Source organism: Drosophila kikkawai, chromosome 2R (genome assembly GCF_030179895.1).
Source record: "Drosophila kikkawai strain 14028-0561.14 chromosome 2R, DkikHiC1v2, whole genome shotgun sequence".
NCBI lineage: Eukaryota > Metazoa > Arthropoda > Insecta > Diptera > Drosophilidae > Drosophila > Drosophila kikkawai.
The window spans coordinates 1,129,200-1,151,038 of NC_091729.1; the positions used below are offsets into that span (position 1 = coordinate 1,129,200).

Consider the following 21,839-nt stretch of genomic DNA (forward strand, 5'->3'; position numbering starts at 1 on the left):
TGTGTATATGTGTATGTACATAATTACATATACACAATAAACTGAATTTTATTCCAAACAGTTCACTAACACTAACCGGCGATTAATCAAAGTATTTTGTGAGGATTTCTAAGTTGTCATATATCACAAAATTAAAATCGAAATGGCGACATCAAATGCAACTGGATCAGGAGTTGAAGGTGCAGTTTCTATTGAAGTCCCTCAGCCTAACGCTGAAGTTATCAGAGGACAGATTTTCGAAGTCGGCCCCAGATATACAAAGCTTACATACATTGGAGAAGGAGCTTATGGCATGGTCGTGTAAGTACGGTTTAATTTTGTGCTCTTAGGTACATTTTAACAAATAAAAATAAATATAATATAATAATAGGAATAGTAATAAAATAAAAATGTATTCATTATTTGTATGTATAGTAAATACCAAACGATTCCCTTGCTAAAAAAAAAGAAATCAATAAATAAAAAATAATATTCATTGTGATTTCCATGTAATCAATTATGTAGGTATGTAGATATGTACATAAGTAGAACATACATACATACATAGGTATAGCAGAATTCTGGGCCTCCACATTCCACGGACAAAAGTCTACGTACGACCCTTTTTTTTTGGGTTTTACCCACTCCTATAGATACTAAAAGAAAAGTAATGATGCAGTCTTGTTTTAAATGTTATTACTATACAACAACTAAAATTTCATTTGAATTCAACATTAACTTTTAAAGTTATAAACAAAAAACGACAGGGACAAAAGGGTACGTACGATTGCTTACTATGCACTTTTATGATATAATATTGATATAAGGAACAAAAGTTAATATTATTTTGGGTTACCATGGACATCAATAACTGCTTGTAGTTGTATGGGCATCGAAGCCACCCACTTATCCTGCTTCCTTTTCCTTATTTTAGCCCACTCTTGTATCCTCTATTTAAGGATAGGAGCAGTGCTGCCAACTTTTGCCCAGCAAAAAAAGCTGTTTTTGACGGGAAGAATTCAGAAAAAAGCTAAACAAAAATATTCAAAAAAATCCAATAAAAAGCTAAGGCACTTCATAGTCGACGCACCAATACTTCCCAATCCTTTTCTGTATATTAAAATAGAAAATGAATACAGTATATCTATTGCTTGTAAATAAAACTTAACGTTTTGCTTAGAATTTTGTTAGACGTGCTGAGGCCTATCGAATTCCTTAATTTGGATTTAATTACATAGGTTAACCTGACTAAAAACGCTTTCTATTTCCGCGTTTGACCAGGTCAAACATAATATTTGGATGGCCACAGTTGCAAACTCAAAAAATCTTCGGTTTCCACCAGAATCTTTAAACTGGAGCACCTCAAACCAAAATTTGTTTGTGTAGCTGATGTTTTCCCACTTTATCAAATTGACGTTATTGTATTGGCGTTCAATTTCTGCGTTATTCCTCCATTCCAGGAACTCTACAATTTCTGTGATGCTGAAACTTTTGCATATTTTGTATTTAGGAGTTAACAACACAAAAAAGTCTGGAAAAAGCCAACTTAATTTCTAAAAAAGCCAGAATTTCCGCTTTTCACAATTCCCGCAATTTACAAATTTTTCTCGCAGTTAGTCTTCAAAAAAAGTCAGTTTTGACGGGAAAAAATTCAAATTGGCAGCACTGGATAGGAGCACTACTTATGCCCATATGATACTCTAATGCAGTTTTCATTAATTAGCTACTTCATTAGAACCTTGAAAGAGTCCACTATATGTGTAATTTTCTTGGATTATTTTGGTAATACGACTACGGTCACACCGACCGTAAAAGTTAAACAAAAAAAACGGCCGCCATTCGCGGCGTATTACTATGAATTTCTGAATTCCTCGTCGAAGTATTCTTGCATAAATAAATGCAGAATCCTTTAAATTTATGTTTTTAACCTATAATGCTTAAAATTTGTTTAATTATTACCAAAAAAAAAAAAAATGTAATTAATTTTACAGCGCAAGAACCTTGCCACCGCAAAACATATTATTTTTGCTAATTTTCTAATATATTTTGAGTTCAAAAACCAGCGAAATGATATAAAAATAAACTTCTCATTGTGAGACCATACTGTCAATGACCTGGCTAATACATTTTTCAATTACAATTTTCTTCATTAAACCCGTATTTTGTTATCGAGTATCTGGTATATTTTATGAAGATCCATCGATTATCGCGGCAATGAAGTAGCTAATGCATTATTCTAATGCATTAGAGCGCCATATAGTCGTCTTGCTCGCACTTGTGTAAAACGCTATAGCGCTGTCAAATCTTTAGTGAAGTCTCTAATTAATGCGGCAGTGTCATGCCCGTATTATTGCGTGTTTTCGACCTTTCTGCTCAAAATTTTTCCCAATATAATATATAATATTTAAGTCCTAAGTCCTAAACTAAAAAATAATTGCCGGGGACTATAATACACCAGCGAATCCCTCACGATCTGCGCCATACGCTCGTCCTGTTTGAAGATCTAGCTCGTAACAGGGCATAATTTGTCCAGATATGATGTCCAACAATGATCGAATATGGTGTTTTCCTACAAACGATCCATATTACACTCGATAAAGGCCTAAATTCCTATTCCCGAGGCATATACAGCTGTGTTCATTGAAATAGCAGTGCCCACGACCTGCACGTTTAAGATTGGAAAATCCTGTACCAAACACTATTTTCATAAACATTTTTTTCATAAATGCTCAGTGTATTTAATTATTAACAATACCACAATCATTTAATTTAGGTAACATAAACCTTTTAGAAGATATAGCTAATAACAACAAAAAAGGTCTTCATAAATTTAAAAATATCGTATAAGAAACCTATTTCTTCTGACATTCTAATTGCCTATGATCTAATATTTTGTTAAATTGCCTTTAGAAGCTACTACAGCCTCAACCTGGGTGGCATGGAGTCCACCAAGTCTTAGCAACGCTTGAGGGCAATATGGTCTCATTCCTCCTGCACAAATTGCCAAAGCTGCGGCTTAGAAGTCGGAAACTTCTTTAAGGGGGGACATCTGAGTAACTTTTTTAAAAAATCTAACATTTTTTTTTCGCTTAAAAAATTCTTTAGGGTCTTAAAAATTACATACCAAAAGATAGAGTCCGGCAAAAGTGTCTAAGTGTCGAAATTTTCGATTCTGCGGAGATGCCTCACGTGTTTTTATGGGCATTTCCACAGAAAGGTCCACCGCGGCCAAAACACTAAAACTTCTGTAAAATGTTTTTTTCCAACAGTAACATTAGGAAAAGGCCAATTGATTAAATGTGAAGGGCTTTATCATATTCTAAAACAAATTTCGAAATATTCGAAGGCATATTCGCGCAAACACGATTTATCATTATTTTAATGAAAAACATCATAAAAATGGGCCTGTTTTGATTTTTCAACGAGATAACGATCCAAAGTAAACCTTAAAAGTCCTCATGGCCTGGTTTAGGGACAAAAAAGTAACCGTCATGGGTTGGAAAAGTCAGTTTCCGAACTCATACCTAATCAAAAATTTATGGGGAAACTTAAAACGTCGTATTGTAACCAATACATTTTAAAATTTTGAAGATTTGTGTAGATTTGCTGAAGAAACATGGTCTCAGTTTCTAGTATTGACTTGCCACAGACTTCCTGCTAGAATGCCAAAAATAATTGCGAAAGTTACCTAAAACGAGTGTGGTTTCATTGGATACTAATCTAAGTTTACTTATAAGAAGAAAGAAGTGAAAAATATCTAATACGTTTCGAGTTTTAGGCTTAGAAGAATGGGTGTACTTATTATTTTGGCCAACCCATTTTCATGCTTTTTGGATAAAATTGACCCCTGTCTCTAAATTTGAAATGTAAAATCCTTTAGGCAGTTATTTTTATTATCTGGAATAAGTACGGAAACTAAAAATATAGTGGGCTTTTTCCTTAAGTTTATCAAACAAATTTTATGGGACTTGAAACAAACCACATACGCATGTACTTATTATTTCGGCCAGTAGTGTAGCTGCCATAGGAACGGTCGAGAAATAAATAGGAAAAAAAATTATAGTTTCGTTGTTTTTCAACGTATGTTTATCTACTCTGAGTTATACGCTTTTTTTATTATTCTAGAATTTTGGTATAAATTTTATAAAAATCGGACAACTATAACATATAGCTGCCAAAGAAGCGATCGGTAAATGTATAAAATATGTAAAGCTGGGAATGTAAAACTGTAACTGTCAAACTGTAAACATAATAAGTATAGGTAAAATGTAATGAAACTCTGTTTTGTGAGTGTTTTCAGCATTTAAATCTAGATTATAAACATCGAAACCAATCTGCAAGGGTATACAAACTTCGGCGTGCCGAAGTTAGCTTCCTTTCTTGTTTTATCAACAATTTTGTGACGTTTTTTTCATGAAAATTTAACATTTTTTTTAATTACTCACCATTTTACATAAAATCAAAATATCGAAAAAATCCTACGTGTGTCGATAGCGGTTGAGGTATAAAAACTAAAAAAATTTGATTTTTTGTTCTAGATCAAAAATTAAGGACGTTAGCCTTCCGGCCATGGACTCCCTTCAACAAAAAAGGGCCTACGAAGAAATGCTACACAGCCGCCATTTTGTTTTCGATTTATTCCAAAATAATTTGTACGTCATTGGCTTTGGCCTAAAAAAATTCTAGAAAATCGGTTTTTTGTTTTGCCAGTTACTCAGATGTCCCCTCTTAATACGTAGCCCTTGATGTCCCCCATGGCATTGCATCCACTTTTTCTTTAAGAACCCACTCTTTGGCCACCTTGCTGGTATGCTTAGGGTCATTGTCCTGCTAAAATGTCCAAATGAATGGCATGTTTTCGTCAGGATACGGCTGCAAGACAGTTTTTAATATTTGGACATAAAAATAATGGTCGATGATCCTACCGATCATATATACGGGACCTACAACGTTGTATAAAAAGTATACCCATACCATGATTTTAAGGCCACCGTGTTTTACTGTCTTCAGCGCATGGTTTGGGTGGTACTATGTATTTGGAGGTCGACGGACATATTGTCTTGTCCTATTCCACCAAATAAAACCAGTTTGGAGTCATTTGTCCAAAGGATATTACGCCATTTGAATAGTGGCAGTTAAAGTGGCTATTGGCGAACTCCAATCTTGATATGGCCTTGATATGCCTTTATATTGAGCGGCAGAATTTAAAGCGAGAAATCAGAACACCGTGTGTATGCTGCGGAATTTTATTTGCGACTGAATTGAAGTTGAAGAAGAAACAAAAAGTGGGTATACATATTTTCGTATTCTCTATTCCTTAGAGCGAGACAAATATAGATACTTCAAGATCTCTTTCCTATACCTATACAAGCGTGCATTGTAGAGAGAAATATACAGGGTACTCTATTTTCTACACCCTTCCTCAATGCAAGCTTGTTTACAAAAAAACTATTATCAAAACAAATTAAACATATTTGTAAACTCTTCGTGTTTCGTTTTTGGAAGGTTTTTGGTCAAAATATCTGCTATCATTTCTGTTGTACATTTATATTTCAACAAAACTTGCCCTTCCTTCACAACTTCTCTAACAAAGTGATAACGTATATCTATGTGCTTTGTTCTGGAATGATGAACAGGATTCTTGGTTAATGCCTGCGCACTCAGATTGTCTCCGTACACGACGATCGGAGTGTCGTTGTCTCCGCAGCCGATCTCCATAATCAGCCTTCGCATGACAATCGCCTCCTTGAATGCCGTCGATAGTGCCATGTACTCCGCCTCGGTACTGCTTAACGCCACGCTTCGCTGCTTTTCCGAACGCCAAGAAATCGGACCACCTGCTAACAGGTAGATGTAGCCAGTACAAGACTTCCTGCCAAGTCTATCGCCTGCCCAATCCGCATCCACGTATCCACAGAACGATTGACCACATTGCCGGTAGTGCAGTTTCATGTCAATCGTGGCTGAGAGGTATCTAAAGATGTGCTTTATGCCAGCCATGTGTTCAGCATGCGGGTTTTGGTTCCGTTGTGCCAATTTTGACACTGAATGCAATATGTCTGGCCTTGTTGTAAGAGCTAGCCACATAAGCTCTCCCACTACTGACTGATAAACAGCAGGATCCACCTTTTTGCACTGCGGGCTTGTGCAATCTACTTGGAAACCAGCATCCAAAGGTGTCTTCGCCGATTTGCAATGTTCGCTTCCATGGGCATGCAATAAGTCCTTGATATATTGCGTATGTCCCAAAGTAATCGCTCCAAGATCGCCGTCTCGTTCGATTTCTATGCCCAGGAAATGATTAAGCGGACCCTTGTCAACGCACTCGAATGACTGTGAAATGCTGCTCTTGATTTTCAGCAAAGCAAGCTATAAGTATATCGTCAACATATACAAGGATTAGTGAAAGACTACCTTCTCCACACTGTTTGTACAAACATGGCTCCTTGGCACAGGCAACGAATCCCATATCCACCAATACGCCATTTAGCTTCTCGTTCCATGCCTTCCTGACTACTTCAAATTATATATTGGCAGCAATACCTTATCAGGATTCGTTTCATCTGAGTAGCCTTCCGGCTGCTTCATGTAGACCGTCTCACTCAGATCGCTGTTGAGATACGCCGTCCATTGGGTGTAGATGTAGCTTGAGCTCCGCTGCAAATGCTATAATGAATCGCACACTCTTTAATCGGCATACCGGCGAAAATCTTTCTTGGTAATTTACGCCAAACTGCTGGGAGCATCCTTTTGCTACCAGTCGAGCCTTGAAGCGTTCTATTGGCCATCTTTATCACGCTTCACGTTGAACACTCACTTGCATCCAATTACTCGCTGATTTTTGGTTAAATCAGTGATCTGCCAAGTCTGGTTGGCAACCAGAGAATCATATTCTCTTGCCATAGCTTCACGCCACTCCTTGGCATGCGTACTCTCCATCGCCTCTTTGCAGGATAATGAAATCGGAATATTTTCCGAAACAAGGGCGCCAAGGATGTTGTACTGCTTCTAAGGACGTCCAGGTTTTCCAGTCCGGATCCCCTGCGTGCCTCCTCCACGACCTCTTCGTCCTTATCTTCAGCACTCTCGTACTGATCCGTGCTCTCATCTGAGCTGTCGGGATCGACGGATAAGTCAGAAACGATTTCTGTATCTCCGGGTCCCAGCTGCTGGCAGGTCTCTTCTGGTTCCTCCAGCTCAATCGTCACAGCATCACCCTTTGATGCCACGTCATGATGTTCATCAAATAAAACATCGCGTTTCTCAACCAGTTGTCGAGCTGCTGGGTCGTACAGTCGATACCCTTTGGCTGCCACAGAGTACCCAACCATAATGTACTCTTTGCCCTTAGGTTGAAATTTGCTGCCCTTCCTCGGACCCTTGTCCAGAGCAACTGCAAGAGATCCAAAAACTTTTAGGTGTTTTACACAAGGTCTCTTACCCGTCCACGCTTCCATAGGAGTCATACTCTCTAATGCGCTGGTAGGGGAGCGGTTTCTCAAATAAACCGAAGTGTTGACTGCTTCTGCCCAAAAAGAATCTCCCAGACCCGCTTGAAACAGAAGGCATCTCGACATCTCCACTAGCGTACGATTTGCCCGTTCCGTAACTCCATTTTGCTGGGGAGTATACGCTATTGTTAGCTGTCTGTCGATTCCATGCTGCCTGAGACATTCGTCAAACTGGTTGTTGTCAAATTCTCCACCGTTATCACTCCGGAGGCATTTAAGCCTTCTTCCTGTCTGCCGTTCCACCAGATTCTTGAAGTCGATGAATTTGGACAGCACCTCGTTCTTCCCACGCAGAAAGTAAACAAAAATCCTCCTGGACTTATCGTCGATGAAAGTCAGGAAATACTTGGAACCTCCGAGAGACAGTGTTGGGAAAGGTCCACCATCTGCGTGTATCAGCTCCAAAAGCTCCTTAGCCCGATTACTTGTTGCTGTTGGGAAAGGTTGGACATGGATTTTGCTAACCATGCACGTTTTGCAAATAATATTCTCTGGTAACTGAATATTATCTATCCCACGAACGATCCCTTTGGATACCATCTCTTTCATGCTAGAGAAATTAATGTGGCCGTATCTCTTGTGTAGCAAAATCCCATCAACCGATGACATAGCAAAACATTTACTGCGGCCACCCTCAAACAAGTACAAGTTGCCAATCTTTTTGGCTTTTACTATGCATTCTCCATCTTGCATTACCTTGGCATTCTCAATGTCAAAGGTCACCTTGCACCTATTCTTTACAGCACTGCTCACGGAATAGAAATTTCCGGTCATCTTCGGAACGTAAAGAACGTTCTTCAGTGTCAACATGCACAGGCCTGTCTGTATCTTGACGTCACCTATACCTTCTGCTTGAAGGAAACCAGCATCGGCCAGTCCGATCTGTTCCGTGTGCTTCTCAAACTTGGTGAATAGCTCTCTTGCGCAACACATATGGCTTATTGCGCCACTATCCAAGCACCATGTTGAATTGTCAATGTTGTTGACGTCACAGGCGTGCAGCAGGCTGCTTTGGCGATTCACCACATCTCTCGGTACCATGCGGTGATCTCCCTCACTCCGACACTGGGACTTAATGTGCCCTTGTTCACCACACTTAAAGCAAACGATAGTTTTTCGTTTCTTCTGCCCATAGCTCTTCGTCTGTGAGTTGTGCTTCTGTGTTGCAGCGAATGCCTTAGTATTGTCGACTCGTTCTTCTGCAATTCCTTTTCTTTCGCTCTCCTCCTTTAACTTTATGGTGAGAACCTCGAACGAAGGCAACTGATCTCGTGTCTCCATAGCAACCACGAAATGTTCGAATTGTTCTGGAAGGCTCGATAGCAAAACGATAGTGCGTAGTTCGTCGTTTAGCTCTATTCCAACTCCAGTTAGGCCATCCAGAATTTCTACAAATTCACTTATGTATGTCGTCATGCTCTGCCCTTGCTCCATCCGTTTGTTGAGCAGTTTCTTGTACAACTGTACCTTTCGTACAGGTCCGCTTGGCTGATGAACCTCCTTCAACTTGGTCCATGCTTCCTCAGCCGTCAAGCAATTCTTGATGTAGGCCAATTGAGATGTCTTTACACTCAACGTTATTGTTGCCAACGCCTTATTGTCCAAACCCACCCGAGTTTGTCCTTCTGGAACATTCGTGTCAGTTAGCTCTCCCGATGTTACACTCCACAAGCCGGAATGCACCAATACAGATCGCATCTGTATTTTCCATGTGTCATAGTTAGTCTCCTCTAACTTATCAATTTGATAAAGAGCACTCATTGTTCTTAGTCTCGAGTCACACACCGCCTAACTTAAATTCTCCAGTTCCTGGGCCCATAACCTATTGAGCGGCAGAATTTAAAGCGAGAAATCAGAACACCGTGTGTATGCTGCGAAATTTTATTTGCGACTGAATTGAAGTTGAAGAAGAAACAAAAAGTGGGTATACATATTTTCGTATTCTCTATTCCTTAGAGCGAGACAAATATAGATACTTCAAGATCTCTTTCCTATACCTATACAAGCGTGCATTGTAGAGAGAAGTATACAGGGTACTCTATTTTCTATACTTTAACCAAGCAATGACATCTTCCATGGACTTCACGAATTCAAAATTTTTTCAATAAGTCCCCGGCGAATGACTGATTCCCATGCCAATTCCCGCTCTTATATCCCTAGAGGATGCAAAAGGACTAGCTTTGCTGAAGCGAAGTACGCGTCGAGCCTCTACAATTGGGGTTTTGCGAGTCCCACCTTGGTTTATTTGGGTTCGATTTATATTTTATGGGATTATAAACTATTTTAAAATAACAATTCGAAAGACTGGGAGCTTCTTTACATGTTTTTCCCTGCTTTCTAGGCTAAAGAATCACATCCCTTTCTCTCATGGAGCAGTGAGGTTCTGCACCCACTAAAATAATATTTTTGGCGTTGTAAAGGTGTATTATAGTATAAACTATAATAACGACCTTAATTAAACACATTTTTTACAAAATTAAAAAAATTGTCGGCACTTTTTGCGGAAGAAAACAAAAAACTGCTATTTCATTGAACAGCCAAATCGAGCTGTACGTGTGAAAAAATTTCAATAAAACAAAAATAGAGTAAATCTAACGGAATTTTTTCTCGATTCTTATCTTTATGTTCCGTTTCTACGCAAACTAGTCCCTCAGTTTTAAAGCTATCTGAATGAAACTTTGCATATAGTCTTCTATATACTCTCACTGCTATATATGTCGGAACTGGCCGGATCGGACGACTATATCATATAGCTGCCATACAAATGTTCGATAAATTTTTAGAAAAAATATTATAACTTGGCAGTTTTTCAACATTTTTGCATAATTTTTTAGATATATAGCCAATTTATATTATTTAAGATTTTCGCTTTTAATTTTATGAAAATCGGGCCACTATATCTTATAGCTGCCATAGGAACGATCGGGAAATTAATCAAAAAAATTATAACTTCGTTGTTTTTCAACGTATTTTTATCTACTCCTATCTACTTTTAGATATGAGCTTTTATTATTTCCGAATTTTGGTATAGTTTTTTGAAAATCGGACAACTATTATATCATATAGCTGACATATGAACGATCGGTAATTGTAGGGAAAATGTAAAACTGGGAATGTAAAACTGTAACTGTCAAACTGTAAGATTCCCTATTACTCTTATATCTCTGAATAGTTTTCAATACAAAATTGAAAAAAAGTGGTGTAAGTGTAGTACTATTATATGGTTTTTAATTTATTAAGCTAACTTTACCCGTTTCGCCACAACAAATTTTTAAAAAGTGACCGAATTAACCATACCCCGCTCTTACCACACCGCTCAATAAGTTCCCGGCTTAAGAAGGAAAAACACATTTTTTTCTGAAAATTTAGTTTTATTCATCAATGTAGTTTCCATCTACGGCACACACTCAGTCCAGCGCTTCTTCAACCTTTCGATGCCATTTTTGTAGAAGGCTGAACTTTTGCCATTAAAATAGGCCTCAGTATCGGCAATCACCTCCTCATTTGTTCGATATCTCTTGCCTTGGAGGTGCTTTTTGAGAACTGAGAAAAGCCAGTAGTCGCTGTGGGCCAAATCTGGAGAGTAGGGTGGGTGCGGCAGTAGTTCGAATCTCAATTCGCTCAATTTCACCATTGTTGCCACAGACTTGTGGCACGGTGCATTATTCTGTGAAACAGCTGTTTCTTCTTTGCATTATGTGGAGGTTTTTTTATGATAGCTTGGTCCAGTCGATCCAGCAGCTTTATATAATATTTGCTGTTGATTGTTTTACCTTTCTCCAGGTAGTCTATAAACAAAATCCCATATGCATCCCAAAATACGGACGCCGTAACCTTACCCGCCGATATTTGTGTTTTGGGACGCTTCGGACGGCTTTCACCGGCTACCACCCACTCAGAAGACTGTTGACTGGTCGTGTATCCATGTTTTGGTCATTGTTACGTAACGAAAAAAATCGGTCCTATTGCGCTTAAACATGCTTAAAAACGTCTCGGAATCATCAATGCGTTATTGCTTTTGGTCCGGTGTTAGCAATCGCGGCACCCACTTTGAGCAGAGCTTTCTCATATCCAAATGTTCATGGAATATCGCAAACACACTGCCTTCTGATATCTTTGATGCATTAGCTATCTCTTTTAATTTCAATTTGCGTTCGGCCAATACCATTTTTCGGATTTTAGCAATATTTTCTGGCGTAACTGCTGTTTTTGGGCGACCGCTAGGGTCAAAGTCTTCGGTGTCCACACGACCACGTTTAAATTCATTGTACCAGTCCTTGATGGTTGATTTTCCTGGAGAAGAGTCCGGGTAATGCTTATCAAGCCAAATTTTTGCTTCTACCGTATTTTTTCCAATCAAAAAACAGTGTTTAATGAGGACACGAAATTCTTTTTTTTCCATATTGTAGAAAAACTCAAAGGTTGTTTCACTTTAAAATTTATAACTTGAAAACACGTGGTCGCAGAGTTGTAAAATTTGTACACAATGCTTATGATAAAAGCCACTATCGATAAAAAATATCGATGTTTGGTTACTACTGCCCCCTATATGTCGGGCCGGGAACTTATTGAGTGGTTTAGTAAAGGCTTTCTTAACTTTCATGAGCTTACTTAAGGAGCTTGATGCATGTAACGGGTTTAAAAAATCTATTTATTTTATTTTATTTTTTACTTCATAAATCGCTCCTTAACGTATGTACTATATGTGCTTATAGGCGCATTAATTAGACACTTCATTAAAGATTTGACAGTGTTATAGCGTTTTACACAAGTGCGAGCAAGACGGCTATATGGCGCTCTAATACATTAGAATAATGCATTAGCTACTTCATTGCTACTGCATTAGAATAATGCATTAGCTACTTCATTGCCGCGATATATCTACATAAAATATACTAGATACTCGATAACAAAATACTGGTTTAATGAAGAAAATTGTAATTGAAAAATGTATTAGCCAGCTCATTGACAGTATGGTCTCACAATGAGAAGTTTAATTTTATATCATTTCGCTGGTTTTTGAAATGAAAAAATATTCGAAAATTAGGAAAAATAATATGTTATGCCACCGCAAGGTGGCAAGGCTCTTACGCTGTAAAATTCATTAAAGTTTTTTTTTTAATAATTAAAAAAGTTGTAAGCATTATAGGTTAAAAACATAAATTTAAAGGATTCTGCATTTATTTATGCAAGAATACTTCGACGAGGAATTTAGAAATTCATAGTAAAACGCCGCGAATGCGCCTTTTTTTTGTTTACCTTTTACAGTCGGTGTGACCGTAGTCGTGTTACCAAAATAATCCAAGCAAAATTACACATATAGTGGTCTCTTTCAAGGTTCTAATGAAGTAGCTAATTAATGAAAACTGCATTAGAGTGTCATATGGCATTTAATAGTATTTTTTGATATTCCATATCATTACAAAGTTACATCACTGAAAAGAACTCATTTTAGATCTGTTGTGAAATTTTTAGAATATGTTTAGCATACATGAAGTATGACTTTCCATGAACTAGGATCTTTTGGATAAGTTAAGTAGATTTTATTTTTAACACAAATCAAAAAGTGCGTTAAAAAAATATACACATATATCGGAGTTCATGCGATGTCCGCATTCATTCAGATTGTAATAGCTTTGAAATTTGTTAAGTCTCCAAAATCTTGTTGACCATGACAGTACCTTGATTTAAGTGTAATAGTTAAGCACAAAATTTTTTCGTATTCGGAAAAATAAAGGTGGGTGTTGAGAGCACGGATGATTGGCCTAGGGTTATTAATTATTCGACAAATTTATTTAGCAGTCACTTTATTAATCTTATTAAGTTTTACAAAAAATTAGCAGCTTTAAAAAACTTTTTATTTTGTCCCAGGCTGGTGCTTTCTCAAGTGACCAGATACATTTCCAGGAAAAAAATACCTTTAATTTTTGGGTGATCAGAAACTCAATGGTCACACCTTTTATCACCCGGATAAAGATTCGGTTTCTAATTTACGGCGGTGACATTCCTTAATTCTCTGAGTTTCTCTTTCACCATCTTGCTCAGTTGTTTGTTACATTGTCGGAGAAGATTTCTTTTGGAGTCCCGCGGCGTGTCATAAAATTTCGAACACATATTATACACGAGCTTACATCAAGTATATAGGCCACTTCTATATGTGCGGCTCTCAGTGTCTGGCGTGTAAAGAGGAATCCACATCGTTTTTCCTTAAGTCTGCCGGCGTTAACTAGTATGGGACCAAAGTAGTCAACTCCTCTTTATGTAAAGGGTCTCTCGAAGGAGGCTAGTCGGGCGGCTGGTACTGCAGCCAATTGAGGTACTTCGGGCCTGAATGTGGCGATTTTGCATATTTGACATGCCTTTCGAACTGTTTTATACAGCACTCGTAGACGAGGTATGTATAAGTCGTTTCTTATACTATTTATTGTCGATTCGTGCATTATGTGATGTGATTTTTCATGGTAATCTTGAAATCAAAAATTCAATTCGAGACTTCTTTGGCAGAACGATAGTATTGTCAGGATTTATTTTATATTTTCTTCCCTGAACACGTAGCACGCCTTCCTCATCCAAGTAGATATTAAGAGCAATCAAAGGACTTGATTTGTCCACGGCTGTGTTATTTTGGAGAGCAGTGATTTCAGCACAGTATGTCCTAAATTTAGCCTGTTTATATATCCATGACTTAGCTTTGCTTATGGTTTCGGGGTCTAAAGTTGATGGCAGTGGACATTTGGCGCGTATTATTTTAGTGTATAGCATAAAGGTCACGGCTCTATACAGGCGTCTTCAATCAGAAAAGTATTCCACTGCAAAATCAAAATGCTTTAGTTTGTTTATAATGAAGACATGCTTACGTAGCTCCGTCGTTTCGCCACTATCGAGAATAATGTCTTGTTCTGGCTTGGCTAGAAACTGGGGTCCTTTTAAACAGCGATTAGCGTTAGGAGATTTGATAAACTTTGTGGCTGAGTCTGCAACATTTTCCTTTGTGGAAATCCAGCGCCATTGAGTTCGGCTTGTGTTATTTATTATCCCCCCAACTCTATGCATGACAACGGCTTGAAATTTTCGAGGGTCCATATCCAGCCACTGCAATACTGTTTTTGAGTCTGAACAGTATGTGCTTGAGTTGATGTTGAGCCTTCTAATATTAATAAGTTTTTTGGCTAAGTTCACTCCCATTACTGCTGCCAGGAGCTAAATGCGTGGTATTGAGACTGGCTTTAGCGGGGCGACCTTACATTTAGCTGCTACTAGGACTGTGTCGATATCGGCTCCCTGCTTGATACGAAGATAAGCAACTGCTGCGTAGGCGTACATCTACAAAAGTGTGCAAATCAATTTGTTCAGCATTCGGCAGCAGAGTTGAGTAGAAGCGAGGAAATTCCAATTTAGCAGCTTGAAGAAGGTCAGTTTTCCATTGTCGCCATGATGCGAGTAAAGTGTCGTAGCATTTTAAGACCGATTGTGTAGCATAATAGCAGGCGGATCGAAAATGGACATCAGAACCTGTAGGGCTTCTCTTTTTGTTGGTACAGTTTCTCCGTTTAGTACGTCTCTTTTAAGTCTCGCAAATCTGAAAGTATACATTAAAACGTCGTTCGAGGGTTCTCAATACATACCGAGAACCTTCTCGGGGTCACCAAGCTCTTTGGGGTTCTGTTCGTCTATTTGGCGCTCTCCAAAATGTTTTAGGATGGCGGTAGAGTTTGAGATCCAATTTCTAATGGTGAAGCCTCCCTCAACATGCATGTCACGGACTTTTGTTGTTACTGCGATCGCCTCAGAGTCGTCGGTATAGCGTCCACATAATGAGCCTCTGTTATGGACTCGAAAGATCGGGGACACTGATGCGTTTTTGTCACGTACATAATGAGCAATGCAGGGCGCGCAGCAGATACCAAATGTCATTGCACGCATGACGAATATACGTGGAGTTTTGTTATCCTTATGAAGCCACAAAAATCGTTAAACATGCATGTCGCTCTGCTGGATGATAATTTGGTGGAACATCTCAGCGATGTCCGCGTACACGCCTATACGGCCCACTCTGAATGCGGGTTTAAATAATTCGGTCCATTCAGCATAAAGTCATTGAGGGATTTGCCGTGGCTCTTTGCAGCTGCATCCCAAACTAGTCTGATTTTATTTGGCTTGTTTGGATTTAGTGCAATGAATATAGGGAGGTGTCCTCAGCTATATCTGCGGGTTGCAATTTGATCGCGTAATTTTTTACGACTGAGTTGTCAATTTGATTTTGAATTTTGTTAAAAAGTTATGGATTTTTTTTTTTTAATTTTTAGTCTAAGGCATTCGAGGCGGTTGAATAGCTTTCTGGGAGAATTAAATTCTTGTCTTGCCAGAGCAAGCCATTTTGATATCTACCGTTTACTTTCTTGCATGTTTCCTCCAGAATTCCTTTAGCCTTTTCGTCGTCTTTGGAGAAGAGCTCTCGCGGTGCGATAGGATCTGCGTTGAAGCTTTCTCTTACTGCCTTTTCGATGTCGTTCCAGTTGCAAACGCAGTGATGGAAGGAATAATTCCTGTTGGCGTTGCTTGTGCCTTGAATACTCCATCCGAGAGTACATTTTGAGGCGATGGGCTCGTTGCGTCTTCCCTCACGAATTTTGCGAGGAACAGCCAAGGTACAATTGTTAGCGCCAATTAGTAGCATCGATTCAGCATTATAATATGATTTTATTGGCAATCCGTGTAAGTGGTTATATCTGCCGACGAGTTTATTTACATCGACAGTTTGCTTTGGTAACGCAAGGTGCTTGACCAAGTGTACGTTGTTAAGCCACTGTTTTCTTCCACTCCCCCATCTCCGATATTTGCATTCGGGCCTTGAAAGACGTTTCCTCTCTACGGGTGGTGTTGCTGGTCCACTGCAAACAGAGTGGTTCGGGTGATGTGTAAACTTTGAGGAGTTTTAGAATTCCTTCGTCGATTAATGTCACAGATGAGCCCTCATCCAGGAACGCATACGTGTTGATCCTTACTCCGTTCCCATATAGTGTCACTGGCAAAATTCGATGATGGCATCTTGTTGCTGATCGTCTTCGGAGTCACTCATTGCTTGGTTCTTTTCTCCGGCTGATGCTTGTGTATGAGTATTTACGCTCCATGAGTTTTGTCCAGGCATGACTGTGGAGGCGGCTTCTGGTAGATGATATATCCAGTCGCTAAATGACTTAACAACAGGGATGTAGAGACTGCGCGGATGTAAGGCCCAACTTAAGGGGATATATACCTTTTTTGTTTTCAAAAAAACGAAACATTTTTTTCCTAAAGTATATCCCCTAAAGAACATTTTCCCAAATTTTCATAGAGATCCGAATAATAGTTCGATAGGAAAACAGCGTTTTGAGGCGCGACTTCAATAGTTGCATATACTCAACGTAAAACTTTGAATGCGATTATCTCAAAGTCGTGTTTTTCCAAAAGTGCCTTTGCTGTGACCGCGATTGCACAAGAACCATTTGATCGATCTTCATTTTTTTTTAAATTATTCGTAATGATTGTGCCGAGTTCGTGAACGATTCAGTTTCTATGCGCCAATTTTGATTTTGCAGATCAGAATTTTTTAATAAAATTTTTAGAACTCGAAAAATTAACTTTTTGGAAAAATCGTTACTGTATGCAGAAAAAACAAAATATTCTTGAAAATAATCGTTTACGAACTGGAAATAATACTATACTAATAAACATTTTTTGGTTTTTTTTATTTCGGTTGACCTGCTGGACTTCCATCGTGGTCACCGCAAGCCGCTATAAAAAAAAGGTTCCGAGAGAATTGCCATAACTTCGTAAATTATTTATATTTTTTCAAGAACAAACGCTTGTTGTTTCGACAAAAACATGTACTATCAATAAATAATAACTTCAGTGTCATAAAATAATTGCTACACACCTGAAAAAAAATCGAAAGTTCCCTCAATTTTTTCGCTCAAAAAGGTATATAACCCCTTAATTATGTTGAATGGGCAACTTGTATACAAGCTCGCGCAGCAGCATTGGACCGCCATTGCAAAGTTTATGAGAGACTCTAGTCTGTCTCAGTGTACACTTATTTGGCGACTTTTATCGATCAGACGGTCAAGGATCTGCTCCGGTCGCCCAAAGGTTTTTAGGGTGTTGATTACCTCTGGGACCAGTGCCGGCAGTAACAGCTTGTCTCGTACCAATTCATAAGCCTTTCCTTTGAGAGACTTCTGGAGACGAAGCATGTTTTCTGCGTCCGAAAATCCGGCTACCGAGCTGCTGTTCTCGTCGTACATGATAATGAAGATTGGCCAATCTGCTGGGTTGCCATTGAAAGTTGGCAGGTCCGCCGGTAGGATTTGCCTTGCTGGTAGTTGAGTTGCAGTTGGTCCAAATAATTGGATGGGCCTTTCCTACATCCCCTGCTGCTGTGCCAGTATGGCGTATTTCTGCTCGATATATTTCCTTCCAGCATCGCCATCATTAAGTTGTTTGAGGTTTGAGTAAATAATGTTTCAGCCGGCTTATTCGAGTTGGGTTCTATTGTCAATGTGGCGGCATCTTTGTTTGGTGCGGCTTTTTCCGATTCGTGTATCTGTACAGCGGCGGGTTTCGATGTTGAGGACGAACGGTCGACATGTATGCACGAGTCGCACGTCCATCGTACCCGCGCAATAGAGTTGTCTACTCCAGCGCCAGCGAAGTAGTACCATTCCTTGAAAGCGTCTATAAAGCGATTATAAAGTTTTTTTAAGAAATGAGAGCACGGATGATTGGCGTATGGTTATCAATTTTTTATTAATTGTTTATTAATCGGCTTAAGATTCGGTTTCTAATTTACGGCGGCAACAGTGGGCGTTTCCCATTTGTTACAAATAGTGACGTTATAATACGGGGGTGCTGGTTCTTCGTGGGCCATGAATCCGAAGCCTATTAATATGGCTCTTCAACCCACCACTGAAAATCTGGCACTGAAAGACATTGGCACCACCCTGCCGTGGTTAGACTGCCCCTTGGGTAACGAAATGCGATCGCGATATCCTTGTCGGTTTTAATGCTGATCCCCTTCCATACGTTGCTGAGCTCAGCAGCGGCCATCGTCGTTGAGCCCATCATTTATCATCCGAGCGCAGTAGTTCATCTTCCTCTATTTCTGTTATAGAATGGTGTGAAGCAGATTGTGTTGTTTGCCATGTTCATAAACGAGGGTTTTGGGGATATGAAGAAGGTCGACTGTACCTAAGAGTAAGGATTGGGAGTCATAGGATTTCGAGTATGAGAGCCACGGGAAATGCCGCTCCCATTGGCTGTATTGGATGCCATTTCCGAGGAGTGTATCTGACTGACATTCACATACGAGTCGACTTGATGCAACTGTAAAGCCAACTGTGAAGAAAAGACTATGCTGATCTTGCCTTAGTATGGTACACCCTTACCATCCCCCTTATGGTGTTAAGTCAAACTAGAACAATTTTTTTTCTAGAGCTTGTTTGTAAAAAAAGTGTCATGTATCAATAATTGCTATATATGTACGTAATATAAACCAAAAACTTGTTAAAATATATATTTATAATAGTTTTGACCACCAACGAATACACTTCATTTAAGCCAATAATTCAAATTTTATTTGTATTTAAGGTCGGCCGATGACACACTAACCAACCAAAGGGTAGCAATAAAAAAAATTTCGCCGTTTGAACATCAGACATATTGTCAAAGAACTCTGAGAGAGATAACTATTTTGACAAGATTTAAGCATGAAAATGTAATGTTATTATAAACATCTAATTTAATATTGAAAACTTAAACTTCATAAATTTATAGATTATTGATATTCGTGACATCCTGAGAGTAGATAGCATAGAACAGATGAGAGATGTTTATATAGTACAGTGCTTGATGGAGACTGATTTGTATAAACTACTCAAAACACAGGTAAGTGCCTCATTATGAAAATTAAAATATAAATATGGTTTTTGTAAGTTTAATAAAAAAATATATATTTCCAAAGCAAAGAACAACAAAGGTTAATAAAGTATGTATATTTAAAGTGTAAATATTTAAAGTATGTATATTTAAAGTATGTATATTTATTTCCTTTTTAATTGCCGTCAATTTAAGGGGGTCTTCTCATTGGGCAACTTTTTTTTTTCGATTTTTTTTTTTTTGCATTTATTTATAGCTTGGGATGGTGTGTATATGTCCCCAAAAGGATTTTTAGAAATTCGAAATACTTTAGAAGATACAGCCTTATTTGTGAAGCAAGTTCTTCGCAAAATGAGCTTTTTTCAAACTTCAAACGCGTTTATCTCGAAACCGCGTTTTTCGAACTGGCGGCCATGATATCTCCAGTTCAACTCAACCGATTTTCATGAAACAAAGTGGAGTCGACGCAGAATTGTCACCATTCTCGGGTGACGGAACAGATTTTTTAAAAAATTTTTTTTTCTATTTTTTTTTTTACATTAAACTACAAAAAAAAAGCCCGAAATCGAAATTTTTTTTTTAAATGGCCGCCATTTTGTTTAAAAAAATTTAAAAAAAAATCTGTTCCGTCACCCGAAAATGACATCAATTCTGATTATAACCCCGTTTTTATTTTTCATTTCGGACGCTCTGGAGACCCTGAATCGTGTCCGCCAGGACGACACCTTTTTTTTCGACCACCATGTTTGAAGTCTCATTACTCTTTGAACAACCCTCGTATCGAGGCAAGAACAACTTTTTTAGTTACTTTGAACATTTTTGAATTCAATAAATAAAAAAAGTTTTCAATTATTCTTTGCGTTTTCAAATAAGAATTTTTTTAAAAAGGGTCCAAAAAACGGCTTTTGAATGAGAAGACCCCCTTAACACAAAATTGTTCAATTTTTACACAAGCGCGAGTTGAATTATTTTAGCGATGTGAGACACCAACTATCGAAGGCACAATCGATGGTGGTTGGGTCACTATCGAACGTGTCTAACACTATCGATTGCGGCTCGATAGCAGCCAACCATCTATAGTTTCGATAGCGCCATCGATAGTTCTCCACCTCTAGCTCTCTGCGAGGGCTGGGTTGCTCATACAAGACTATGGTGTTGGGATTTATTTTTGTCCCGGAAGTCGCTGTATGACATCACGAACCGCTAGGGAACCGTCTGGCCGAAAGCCAGAGAAGCCAGTCTGTTACTAGATCAGGGAACCTGAGGAACTGCCCGAAAGTAAAAGCCGTCACCCTGGAGGCACTTCGCAGGAAGAGGGAACACTCAGTGAACCGCTATGGATATTAGTTAAGGGGGTCTTCTCATTCAAAAGCCGTTTTTTGGACCCTTTTTAAAAAAATTCTTATTTGAAAACGCAAAGAATAATTTAAAACTTTTTTTATTTATTGTATTCAAAAATGTTCAAAGTAACTAAAAAAGTTGTTCTTGCCTCGATACGAGGGTTGTTTAAAGAGTAATGAGACTTCAAACTTGGTGGTCGAAAAAAAAGGTGTCGTCCTGGCGGCCACGATTCAGGGTCTCCAGAGCGTCCGAAATGAAAAATAAAAACGGGGTTATAATCAGAATTTATGTCATTTTCGGGTGACGGAACAGATTTTTTTTAAAATTTTTTTAAACAAATGGCGGCCATTCAAAAAAAAAATTTCAATTTCGGGCTTTTTTTTTGTAGTTTAGTGTAAAAAAAAAATAGAAAAAAAAATTTAACAAAAAATCTGTTCCGTCACCCGAGAATGGTGACAATTCTGCGTCTTTGTTTCATGAAAATCGGTTCAGTTGAACTGGAGATATCATAGCCGCCAGTTCGAAAAACGTGGTTTCGAGATAAACGCGTTTGAAGTTTGAAAAAAGCTCATTTTGCGAAGAACTTGCTTCACAAAAAAGGCTGTATCTTCTAAAGTAATTCGAATTTCTAAAAATCCTTTTGGACACATATACATATATCCCAAGCTATAAATAAATGAAAAAAAAAAAATCGAAAAAAAAAGTTGCCCAATGAGAAGACCCCCTTAAAGAAGATAAGTTTATTTATTTATTGTACACTATACGCAAAAGTTGCAAATTTAAGCTACAGGACTTTCGGTCGAAAGATATAATATTTGGAGAGGTTTTTACAAATGTACTAACAAATTATACAATATAGATATTTATAGATTGACAAACCGTTTTTTTTGGCTGACTTAAGAAAGCTTATAATTAGATGGATATTTGCAAAACTAGGGTTAGTTAATGGTTTATTCTGGTTAGTTAAAAAAAATCATTTTTTTTTTTCATTTTTCGATAGCTTTAAGCAAGCAGCTACAATGCATACATTTAAACGCGATTGCTGGAAAACTACATTTTTTGAGCTGGCCACCGTCATATCTCTGTCAATTTCTT

At 38.3% G+C, this 21,839-nt stretch overlaps 1 protein-coding gene across 7 annotated transcripts in view; it reads left to right on the forward strand.

Annotated features, from left to right (window-relative positions):
• rl (Mitogen-activated protein kinase rl) overlaps positions 1–21,839 on the forward strand; it is a 44,988-nt gene that overhangs the window by 249 nt on the left and 22,900 nt on the right. For all 7 annotated transcript variants that reach the window (XM_041774675.2, XM_041774678.2, XM_041774680.2 and 4 more), the window contains exons 2-4: positions 62–300; positions 19,116–19,242; positions 19,302–19,412. In XM_041774675.2, the coding sequence (XP_041630609.1) occupies positions 143–300; positions 19,116–19,242; positions 19,302–19,412 (396 nt within the window). In that variant the 5' untranslated portion in view covers positions 62–142. The remainder of the gene's footprint in view (positions 1–61; positions 301–19,115; positions 19,243–19,301; positions 19,413–21,839) is intronic.